The following is an 11,938-nucleotide window of genomic DNA, read 5'->3' as shown; positions in this document are numbered from 1 at the left end:
CCCCCCCCCCCCCGGGCGATGCTAGTTTAAAGCTCGCCGTATGAGATCAGCCAACCTGGAAGAGAAGACACGCTTGCCTTTAGGAGAGAGGTGAAGCCCATCCCACCCCAGCAAGCCCCCAGCCCGAAAGCATGGGTCATTATCAAAGAACCCAAGGCCTGCCTGGCAACACCAGCTACATAAGCAGCCCTCGCCCTAATACTCCCCTCATGCCTGCCTTCTCTCCTGATTGGAAAAGCGGGTGAGTGGGGGCAACACTTTGGGTTAGGATACTGGAATTCTGCTGCTACTTGAACAGTCCTTGGACTTTGTGGCACTGCTCAAGAGGCACAGCTTGAATCCACACTGCTGTCTGCACAGCACCAGGGAACCCTAGTGATATGCAAAGTGCACTGGGAGGTAGCACTACCATACACCCTGACAGCTTGCCGATTAGTGGGCTGTCAGGGAGCGAGCCACTCTACCTTCTTTGCTTTCCTTTGGGAGAGTGGAGGACTGGGATACTGAAGTTCTAGGGACTACCATCCTGCTACATGTAACTAAAGAGTGGCTGCTCAAAATGGCTGGCAATTTGTGGTGAAAGCACTAGGTTTTTTTCTGCCATAAACTGCTTGAATGCAGTTTGGTGTCTGTGCCAGGAATATAGCATTTTCCCAACATGAACGTCTAATGCCTCTCCATAACCTCAGTCTGATTCTTTCTGAGAGTTAGTTACCAGTTCTCAGTCTTCATCTTATGTCTTAGGCAAATTCCAAATAAAGCTGTAAAGAAGGCCCCACAAGTGGGAAAGCTGCTTCTCCATGCTCTCTCTGCCTCTAATTTTAGTCTTATCTGCTTGCATTGGGATTCAGACACAATTTTAAGTGCAGCATCTAGCTCAGCCTGGATTTTTTTGCTGTAAAAATATTTGAAAACTCATATTCTAGAGGCATAAGTAACTGGTGCCTCCTGAATATAGGGGGGCACCCGCAGAAGCCACCAATGGTGGCAGCCCTGTCAGGGGGATAACCAGTCCTACTGACAGCATCAGTGTCGGCCGTCGGGGGGGCACTGGCCCCGTTAGGGGCAGTGTGTGCACCCCTGTGCACCCCCTACCAGACGCCTATGTCTAGAAGTAAATTGTGAGAATATTCAAAATTCCCTGTATTTTTTATTTTGTATGTTGTAAAGATGCACATTAGAATTAGAAGTATATCTGTACTTGTAACTAGTAGCTTGTGTCCTATCATGTGTGATTCTTCTCATTTGTTTGAATTTGCAAAGGTCACAGAACAGATTCATTTCTAATTTATGTTTAATGAAGGTTCACTAAAACATCACAGAACTGTATTGTGTCCCAGCACACCAAGTAATGATAATTTCTTTAAAATATTTTGTTCTAATTCTTTTTGTGCAGCCATTTAAGCTAGTTGAGACAAATCAATTAAAATCATTAAAACCAAACTTATAGATCTAGATCAGCAGGCCATATCCAGCCCACCAAGTGATTTCATCTGGCCCACATAGTCTGCATATTGAACAGCATTGTGATAGTGGGGCAGTTTAGCACCATTTCAGAGGTGGGGAAATTCTGCAGACTAGCTGCAGCTGTCCTACCACAGAATGAGCTGGTTTATGTTTGCCCACTGCTCTGAATAGGTTGCTGATCCCTTATGCATATCACCTCTGAGAGTAATATGTTTTTTACTGAATACATTCCAGTAACTTAATTTTACAGATTGTGAATATAGTATCATGGTTCTCAGCCTTTTTATACATGAGACACCCCTTGATAATGTTTTGGAATTTAAAACCACCCCATTTAAAGACCTGTTTTTTTCCTTACAGAGCTTACCTGCTCATAACCTACAGCACTCTAAAAGGATCTCCTGGGGTGGCAGAGTAGGCAGGGTACCTCTGAGCATGGCTGGAGCTGGTGCATGATGCTCAGTGCTGGCAAAGCCTGCTCAACAAGACAAAGTGGGGAGCTTAGGGTCTTCGTTCAATGTGGCTGGTGTGGAGAAAGCTTATTGTCTTAGATTGGAGTACAAGTAGGCGGTGGGCAATGGCTGCAACTCTAACCCAAGCCCAGGATTGGAGCCACAGCCACCCCCCCCTCCAACCTCTACTACCTGTCTTCCCCTTCTCCCCCACAGCCTCTGTCCCTACCACCACAACCTTTGCTCCCTACCGCTGCTTGCCTATCCCTTACAGCTCTGGCTCCTAGTGGGGCCCTTCTCTGGCTGGCAAACCAGGGAGCACACAGTACATGCTGCCTCTAGCCCCAGCCTTGCCATGTAGGAGCAACAATAGCTCTGGCCACTGCTCCACGGCTGGGGCTGAAGCTGTCACCACTACAATCGCTGCAGCAACCACTGCTTCATGCTCCCTGCCCTGGGCTGGAGCTGGAGCTGTGAAGGGGAAGGTAAGTGGAAGGGGTCACGTGTGGGGAAAGGCAGCAGTGGTGAGGTGGTGTGGGGAACAGGTAGCAGGGGGGGCAGGTAGAAGGGGCAAAAGTGTTGGAGTGGTGTGCCCAGAGGTGCAGGCATCATGAAAAAATGTAGGCATGAAGGGAGTGGGGGGGACAAGTGGCAAGGAGATGGGGGGGCAGGCCACTTGACTCCCTTGCCACCTGTTCTACCACTGCCTGCCCCCCCTGCCACTGCTTGACCTGCTGCAGCAGTGTGGGGGAATTAATTTAAGTTGACCCTCCAAAATTACATTCTAGACTTGAAAAATTATAACAAATGTATAGGGTTTCCATGTCTAGAATCCAATTATTGGGAAATGTCTTAAATGTAGAATCATCTTGGATTTGGGTAAATACAGCACTTTCACTGAACTACAATTCCATAGTATTGTTAAGATTTAATGATTTAATTGAGCTATCTTTTCAATTTTCCATTCACTGTGGTGAAGTTTTCTTCAACTAGGGATAGTATTTCACAAACTGTTTCACATAGAGGGCTGGCTGCCACCATCATCTTGATTCTCCAGATTTGTGAGGATAATGAGATTGCATTCTTTCACATAGGAAAAAAAAGAGATACAGAATTCTGCTTTTTATAACTCTTTAAGAATTCAAACAGTGTAAAAATGCTTCAGTTGGAAAATGCTGAAATGAGACATGGAATATTAGGGCTAGAGAGGAAATGGTTGGAGAAATCGATACAAATTCACAAAGTTTTGTTGATGGTCTGCATCTCCTCTTCCTCCCCACTCCCTCCCAAAAATGGGCCAAAAATTTTGGCCAACTCTACTGGATGTGGATTGTGTGCTGAGATTCACATGTACATGTAAAATGCTATCTGTATGTTTTTTCTTGCCGTAGAATATTTTTCCTATTCTTTATAAAGCATCATACATATTTACATTGCTATATAAATTATTGATGATCATCCATGCCTTCATTTCTGTTTTGTTTTTCAGTGCTGGTGCTAAAGTTGCTCCACTGAACATTAATAAAGTCTCCAATAGCTTGCTTAACCTTGGTCGAAAGCTGATTGCGCCAGCTATTGCTTCAGGTAGTGCTTCAGGCTCAGCTATTGGTAGTAGTAGCAGCAGCAGCTTTCCTTCAGGTGCAGTGCCTATCAGAAGCACAGCAGAAGCCTCCCAGCTTTACTACCACCAGCAGGCACAGCAGCAACAGCAGAGAATGATGAAATCAGAAAGCATGCCAGTCCAACTGAGCAAAGGTAAAACATGAAAAGCCTCTCCCTGTGTAGTGTGAAACTCCACAATACTTGCAGTAAAACATTAGCCCAAAAGAAGGAAGGTCTTTCATATGTTGTCAGGACTATAGAAGACCTGTTTAATTGATTTTTATATACTATGTCTATCAATACCAATTTTTATAACTGAAACACCATGTACATTGTTAAATTTAGATGTATTTTCTGATATAGTATGTTTGCAGTTTAATGCAACATAGTCTAGAACAGTGGTTCTTAATAGGGGTGTGTGAAACGGGCCATATTCAATTTGACCGGATTCAGATTCGGTCCAAATCGGGAGAGAGTGAATCGATTCGTTGACTCGGATCACTGTCCCAATTTGATTTGGCTGAAACCAAATCTGAAGATTCAATGCTGATTAACAGAATCAGTGATTCGGCCATAGACACACAGCTTTAAATGTTTTCTCTACATACCTCAAAGTACCAGGATCAACTTGTGAATGCTGTGATGGTGGGGCGGATGGAGCATCCCACAGGAGCGTGGCGGGGGGGCCCCATGCACTCAGTGGCAAGCCTAGAAGTGAATCGGAAGTACTTCCAGTCCACTTCTGGGTCTACTGCCAAGCATGTGGGAGTGCCTCGCCACCAGCTCAGCAATCAGCTGTGGGGGGACCCTCGGTGCCCCTTCAGACCCAGGAGGCCCCAGTTGCTGAGCCAGGGGAGAGAGGTCCCCCACATGCTCGCCAGCGGACCTGGAAGTAGACCAGAAGTGTTTCTGGTCCAGTTTCAGGTCCATTGCCAAGTGCTCTGGGGTCCCTCCCACACTCCTGTAGGACGCTCCATCTGCCCCAGCATCTCAGCATTCATGAGCTGGCTGGTACCTTGAGGTATGTAGAAAAAACATTTAAAGTTGTATCTGTGTCCGAATCAATTCGGAGCATTCTGATTCTATTTGGAGAGATTAAAGGGTCTCTTGATTCGATTCAGATTTGAAGATTTGACCGCCGAATTGAGCCAAATCTCTGCTGAATTGAATCAGCAACTGAAGCTTCGTACAGCCCTAATTCTTAACCTGTTTAGTTTAGAGACACCCCTCAGAAAATACCAGCTCTTAGTTTTCACTCCTTTTTTTGGCTACAGAAAAATAATAAGAGTAATTTTTCTGGTGCAAGGAATACAGGAAGACCACTACTGGTTAGAATGTTTTTGAGACTATGGATTCCTATTTGCAATGATTGGGTTTATCTTGGGAATCATGCTTAAGTGTTTGCCTACCTAACAGTGTTAATATTCAGCTGTGGCACACTGATTTGAAAATCACTAGTCTAGAAGCTGAAATGGCTAAAGTACAAAATAGAGTACATACAAATAAGGTGTTTCGATCTTTTTAAATTAATAAGAAATTATTACAAGAGTAATGACTAAAAATAATTACACTATGTGCTAGCTATATGTCTAGACATTTTCTTGACTGTCTCTTAAATGCATGTTATATGTTCAGCTGAATAATTTGCTTTGTGAGTATCTCAAGCTACAGGTACGAAGTTCTTACATAACACAAGCTACGCACGGTATGAAAATTCACATTTTGTTCATGGTTGAAACTATAAAGGGAGGATAACAATATAGAGTTAACATCTTGCATATTCATATTCCAAGTCTGTCGTCTTCTCCCCCTGCCACATCACTGAGTGGCTCAAATCAGTCTTTTCATCAAGCCCGGTATAGCCAGTAGTTACAGATGGAACAGAAACCAAATATACAATTATAGGAAAAGCAGATCTACACAGTTATGCAAATATCCAAGGCACTTTTCTAAGAGCCATTGTAGGTGTTTGGCTGAAATTTAGGTAAGCAACTCCTCTGTAACCCCCTTAAAAATTTGCAAATCTTCCCCAGCAAGAGTTGCACAGTTTATCACAAGTCCTCACACTGTGGCAAATGTGCATGTGCTGAAGTGGAAACTGAAAACCAAATAGCTACTTAATTTTTTTAGTTGAAGCCAGGCCGCAACAGATTCACACAATCCAACCATACTTCTGTTGAATCTTTGGTAAAATGCAGACTGTTCAGTGAAAGAAGACTGGTCCTGGAGTAGGAAGATTTCAATGTTTTCTTTGACTTGGAAAGTCAGGGTAGAATATTGAACCACTTAAAGTACCCAGGGGTAATGCAAATGGCTGTTTAAATCACGCAAAAGGTACAAGCCATTTGCCAGATCCTGTTGATTCTTATATTAAAGGCACTCTTTAAAATGAATTAAGCCTGCCTGCTATTTCATCTTGGAGCACTGTGCACTCAGCATGTGCCCTACATATTAGAACCAAATTACTAGTGATTACACTATAAGTCAGTGTTAGGGCAGATGCAGTTAATCAATCGTATGCTTCCCCTTTGCTTGGCACCTGCTTACACCCCTTTTCCCCCTTCTAAACTGCAGATTTAAGACACTGGTACTTATTATAGTTTTGCCAGCAGAACTTTAAATGGCTCCTCACTCAAAGCTCCTCTCTGTCAGAAAAACTACATCAGCGCTGTTGAGCAGAGTAAGGCTTCCACCATAACCTGGTGACCACCAGGTTAGCTTGTAGGATTAGCTAGCTATCAGGCGCATTGGCTAATTTCTTGATTGCCAAATAAGCCTACCATATATAGCCTAAACTGTATGTTCATTTGAGGAAGAATATGGATTTCTATACTGTGACAGCTAACATATTAAATGTATTGTAATTGGAGCAAGTTGTAATTATATCTTGATTCAGTTTGTCATGGTAAACCCAAAGTTTGCCCTATCTACACTAGAACTATACATGCTAGATGTCATATATTGGCAGAGATTTATAATAATGATACAGTTAGTACAAAAGGTATCCCACTGTGATTATATATAAATGTAGATATCAAGTACCGAGAGATTCATACCATGAGATTATTGAGAAATAATAGAAATGTGGTGCAAATTACAGTTCCAGAACCAGGCTGGGCACAAGAAACTTCATTGCTGGTATAAAGCTTATAGTTGTAGTTCAGTAAGTATGCATCCCCACACTGTCAAAGACCTATTCCATTTCAGTATGATGAAAGATAAAGAGTGTGTACTACATCTATAGTTGGTATTTTTAGTCAGACCAATATTCTGCCCAAATTTACATTTGTTTGAAATTTCTCTTGACTGTTTAATATAGCACCATCTAATGGATTTAAAAACAAAAAGTTTGGTGCAGTAGAGTTTTTGAGAAGCTGGGTCCAAAGGGCAAGAGAAATGCAGAGGCCGTGCTTTTTAGATTCTGTCTGGTTTTAATACCACTGTAAGGCAAAAGGTTTAAATATAGTAGTTAATAAAAGACAATTCTTTGCATATAGTAAGAGATGCTGGTGACAGGCACTTAGTTATAGTTTCACAACTGAGCCAATCCTTTGATGGATATTAGCATCTCAAAGGAAAGAAGGGAAAAGGTATCATTACATATTCTGCATAATATGATGCTGGCAAGTTTGTTACATAATAACAAACATAAGTTACCTGCAGAGACCATTTGTGTGCACAGGGACTGTTCAGCCCCTCTGTCTACCTTTTAATATAACCTGTACCCTGTTTAACTGCTTACTTGATGAAAGTGGCTGGCAGCCACCAATTGCAGCCACTAATTTCAGGGCTTTTGATAGCCCTATTCTAAGAATTTCCTGGTGGCTCCTTAAGCGGCTGTATGCTGAGTGTACATACTGTACTGGATACTGTTCTGAGATGATTCAATCTCCTCTGCACTAGCTGCTTCACAAAGAGTTCTAGGATTTTGCTTCCAGAGCAGGTGTCTGACAAGTTAGATATTAGACCTTTCTGACTTTCTACCTCTGAAACAATTGATTGATTGGATCCAGTCCTTAGTTTTCTGTGTTCTCCCTTCTATTCCCACCTTCTGTCGTATGTTCGTTTGGGCTATGTACAGACAGGCAAAAAGCCCAAGGCTGAATCGATTCAGTCTTTGCAGATTAGTCTAAACTGCATAAATTGAACCGATAAGCAAGTGAACAGACATTCAATTTTGATTTAAAAAAATGCAGCCACATGCCTACAGTGGCTCAGGCCTTTAGTTGGGGGAGGGAGTGCTAAAGCATGCCTCCCTGCTTGGCTGGAGCAGACAGCTTGGGCCAAGGCTATCCCACCTATGCTGCAAGGGTGGGTGGGGAGGGGGTACTGTGGGGGAGGTGCAAAAGCATCCTGGGATGCTGGGGGGACTGTGAGTTAACTTGAATCTGAAGGGGAATTGGGACAGAAGTTCAATATATCAATTGTACCTAAATCAGTTAAGTCTGATGCTACATCCATCCAGGTTTATCTTAAACTGGTTTTGGCCATTTCTATTGTGTTGAAAATTTTAACCAGTTTCCAATCACTTATTTATGTGTAACTTCTGTCCCTAGCCTTATGACCCCAGTTCCTTTCCAGTGTCTTATGCTCTGCTGTAATAGAGTTGAGAGAAGCAGAAACATGTGTACCAACATTTAGGCGCCTACATCTACACTTGCCCCGTAAGTAGTCTCATGGGGCATCTTTACACGTACTCCGGGGGAGGGAGCAGAGCACTTTAATAGAGTTGCTCCAAGAGCCTGCAGCATCATGTATATTCAGCATCCCACAGTTCAAAATATCGGTGGGGGTGCTTTAACTAAAGCTCGTTCGACGAGCTTTAGTTAGTGTCCCTGCAGGCATTTTCAAACATGGAGATGCTGAATACTCATAACACGGAGGCCACTAGAGCATGCTAATTAGCACACATTGGAGCAGACCTCTGGCCTGTGGTTCTGATTCTGTGGCTGGCGGCTTGCTAACTAATTGTGAAGCTTCATGAAAGCCGTAAGATATCCAAGAGGTGTCCACAAGAGTATGCATGTGCTAAGCTGTCTCTTGGGCAGTTTTACCAGTTCAGTTAGTTAAACCTTCCTTCAAGTGGCTAGCCGAACTGTTCTTTAGAAAGAAAAGAACACTGTTCATGCATCTGATGGAAACAGGCTCAGTAAAAAGGGCATTCCTGCTTTTCAGATGTCACGGTTAATCTTTTATGTTTGAAAACTGAAGTTGTGTCAATCATTTAGATCAGATGCTCAACCTTTTGGCCCTGCAGGCTGGATGAGTGAGGTGGAACCAGTCCACAGTCCAGATCCACAAGGGTAATGCCCCGATTGGGCCCTGTCCATCTTGTGCCACCCACTGTGCCCAGATTCCTTCTCATGCCCCCCCCCCTCAGCTCTGTATGCCCAATGTAGCATGTGGAGCCACACTATCCACCCACAGGGCTCCTCATATGTCCAGAAATTTAGCAGCGGGAGAGCAGCAATTAATACTGCCACTGTTCCCCCATTGCCAAATTTTCAGGCCCTGGGGGAGCTCTGTGGGTCAGATAATGTTGCTCCACCAGCCAGATCTGACCTGTGGGCTGGGGTCGAACACCTTTAGGTTAATGTATTGTAGGTTATATGCGTGAAGGTGAGACAGATTGCTTTACATTGTGGGGTTGAGAGAGGGGCAGTAGTTGATAGCATAATATTTTGCAGGCTTAGCAGATAAGTTCATCATAACCCTTCTACTTTGACAGCTTCTGCTGGACAATTTATAAGCTAGCAGTGGCAGCAGTTACAAGTGTCCATGTTTGATGCTTCATTCTTTAAAGGTAGCTGATACTCTGCTTTAAAAAGTGCCCCTGCACAATTAGCAGTTGATTTTTAGGATCACTAATTTATTTTCTTCATTTTAAAGCTTTTATAATGCCCTGAATTTGAGAGAAACACATGCGATTAAGATAAGTGGAGAAAATTAATGGAGATTGATTTAAAAAAAAAATTATAGGCCAGCAATTCCAGTTTAATCTGTAATATTCCAAACCATAGTTGAACAATGGCCCTGAGACTGTCATCTAATTGGAAAATAGGTTTCTGCTAATAGCGAATTCATCCCATTTATCCTTTCCTTCTGTACAGCAGAAGATTGGACTATATTACTGTCTAATCTTTGTGAAAGGTAACATACAGACAGCATAAAGATTAAAATGTTCTTCTGTTCTATACAGTGAAGCACTTTATAGACATAGAGGTTAAATTTAAATCTTGAGTTCAATGTACTATATATTGAGCTTGTTATCCTTGAGGGAAAACAAATCGGTGATGAAAATGCCTCTGGAAAAAGAAGTGTTTAAGTTGTTACCTTCTGTTTCTCACAGGATTTCTTGTTTGCTCAGAAACCTCGTGCTCTTTTATTACCAGCTAGTGATGTGTTTGTAGAAGAAAAAGAGTTTTTCCTTCATTTCTTTCCTAGGTTGTTGACTTTTTCCCTATCATTTCAACCACAGTACAAGATACAGTTGTCTTCTGGGGTCCTTGTATCAAAAGGCTTTGGATCTGAATGCCTCTTTATCACAAGGACATATTAGAGGACCAATTTGAAAAGGAAATCCTGCCAAAAATAAGATCAGCTATGTAAAGAGTGTCCAGACTGCTGCTTGTTTTTGTGTTGACACTTCTGAAGTATTTGTGGTAACATGATCTTTTTAAAATGATCTAATGTGCTCTTAAGAAATGTCACTTATCATATACTTTTTAAAATTGCTGTATATGTCTGCTGATCTGTATCTAGAAAAGAAGTGTATTATTTCTGAGGCAAAAAGGATTCCCTTTTTGCAGAACTAGTTGGTAGTGAATAGAATAAAGTGCAGACTGACAAATGCGTGTTACTTTTGGCTTAAATGATAAGGATGCATTTTTTTAGTTAAGTACAAAATGATGCTGTCTGTAAATGAAATATGAAACTCCAATAGTAGGAAGGACTTGTACTATCCATCTCAAATGCCAGTACCTCATTAATTTTGATTGTTCATATTTCCTTTAGGCTGCAACTAATTTCTCATTTTTCTGTAATAGCAGAGTGGTTTTCTTTCTACATAAACTGTATATAATGCACTTTTCTTCCCTAAAACCTCCCGCTTATAATTAGTAAGTCTTACACAGCTTTTCACAATATTTTTTTTTTCTGTTAGATGAAGTTGAAATTGCCATCTTTCAACAAGACTATGAGTTAGAGGTCTCTATTTCAATGAGTTATATTTGTTATAAAAATCCTAAGATGTTTTTATTTGTTTACTAGGAGATGTAGTTACAGGCAGCGAAGCTCAGGTGTCTGTTCCTGCCCAGAATCTTACTGCCCTCCAAGGTACAGTTGCTATGGCAACTCATAGTATTTCTTTGCCTGCAGCATTATCATTGGCCTGTCAAGGACACCCCACTGATTTCATCTGTGGTGTCTCCATTCCCAGTGCTTATTAACTCACCATCATCGTCCATCCACTAAGTGGCACTGTTGTTTAGAAGAAAAGAGATTTCCCTTCACTTCATTATGACATGCTGATGCCAGTCCTGCTGTGGTACTGGTTTACTTTCAATGTGTCCTGGCTTCTGTCCCGGCCAAAACATATATTTGCCTTATATGTTGTCATTAGTTTCACACTCCTCACTTGGGGACAACTTAACTATCAGTTTCTATTTTTGTTGAATGTATTCATCAAGGAAATCTTTGGCAAAGGTGTCCGGGGCTGGAAATCTTCTGTGATAAGCTGGTGCGCACTCTCTCTTCAAATAAAGAGAATGCTCACCATCTAAAATACCGTTTTCCCATATAGCTTATAAAGAGTAAATTCTAAATAAACTGAAGAACTGAGTTGAACTTTGTACCAATTTCAGCATTGGTAAAGAAAAGGTAATTGTAATTTGTGTAATATTTAAGAACAATTAGGAAAGAAAGTCGAGTAGTAAGAGAGAAGTCATCTGTACAAATCATCCTTGTGGGCAGGTGTGTTTGTGTGAGTGTGTTTTTGATATATCACAACCTCCTTCTATTTAGTTTTATAATTACTTTTGTTTTCTTCCCCAGTCCTTTAAAAAATCCAGGCACTAAAATTATTTTCTTCACTCTTGAATGTGACAGTCCCATCTTACTCTCGCAATCCTTCTGCTAGCTTCCTAATTATTTAAAGTAATTTTAAGTACTTACATTCTTGTCTTTAATGCAGCCACACCCCCAGCCCAGACTCTCTTCATTGCAAATATTACCAGCTCTGATGCTATACGTTTGCTTTCCCCCCTCCTGTATCTCCCATTTTTCCATAGATGTGGAAGCAGCAGGACCAGGAGAACACCAGATGCCTTTAGCAACAGGCAAGTAGCCAATTATTAGCCCTGTCATAGGAGCACTGCTGCTTCTGACCTGGAAAGTCACAGCTGTAGTAGTTTGTTTTT

At 41.8% G+C, this 11,938-nt stretch overlaps 1 protein-coding gene across 5 annotated transcripts in view; it reads left to right on the top strand.

Moving 5' to 3' along the window:
* The window catches only part of TBC1D5 (TBC1 domain family member 5), a 659,444-nt gene that overhangs the window by 561,674 nt on the left and 85,832 nt on the right, over positions 1–11,938 (top strand). For 3 of the 5 annotated variants that reach the window (XM_019508683.1, XM_019508679.1, XM_019508684.1), the window contains exons 17-19: positions 3,409–3,674; positions 10,791–10,856; positions 11,810–11,857. In XM_019508683.1, the coding sequence (XP_019364228.1) occupies positions 3,409–3,674; positions 10,791–10,856; positions 11,810–11,857 (380 nt within the window). The remainder of the gene's footprint in view (positions 1–3,408; positions 3,675–10,790; positions 10,857–11,809; positions 11,858–11,938) is intronic. The other 2 variants (XM_019508681.1, XM_019508682.1) reach the window with 2 other exon arrangements.

This window comes from Gavialis gangeticus, unplaced genomic scaffold (genome assembly GCF_001723915.1).
Source record: "Gavialis gangeticus isolate Ggan-Ray unplaced genomic scaffold, GavGan_comp1, whole genome shotgun sequence".
Classification (NCBI taxonomy): domain Eukaryota; kingdom Metazoa; phylum Chordata; order Crocodylia; family Gavialidae; genus Gavialis; species Gavialis gangeticus.
This window is presented reverse-complemented; position numbering and strand designations above follow the sequence as displayed.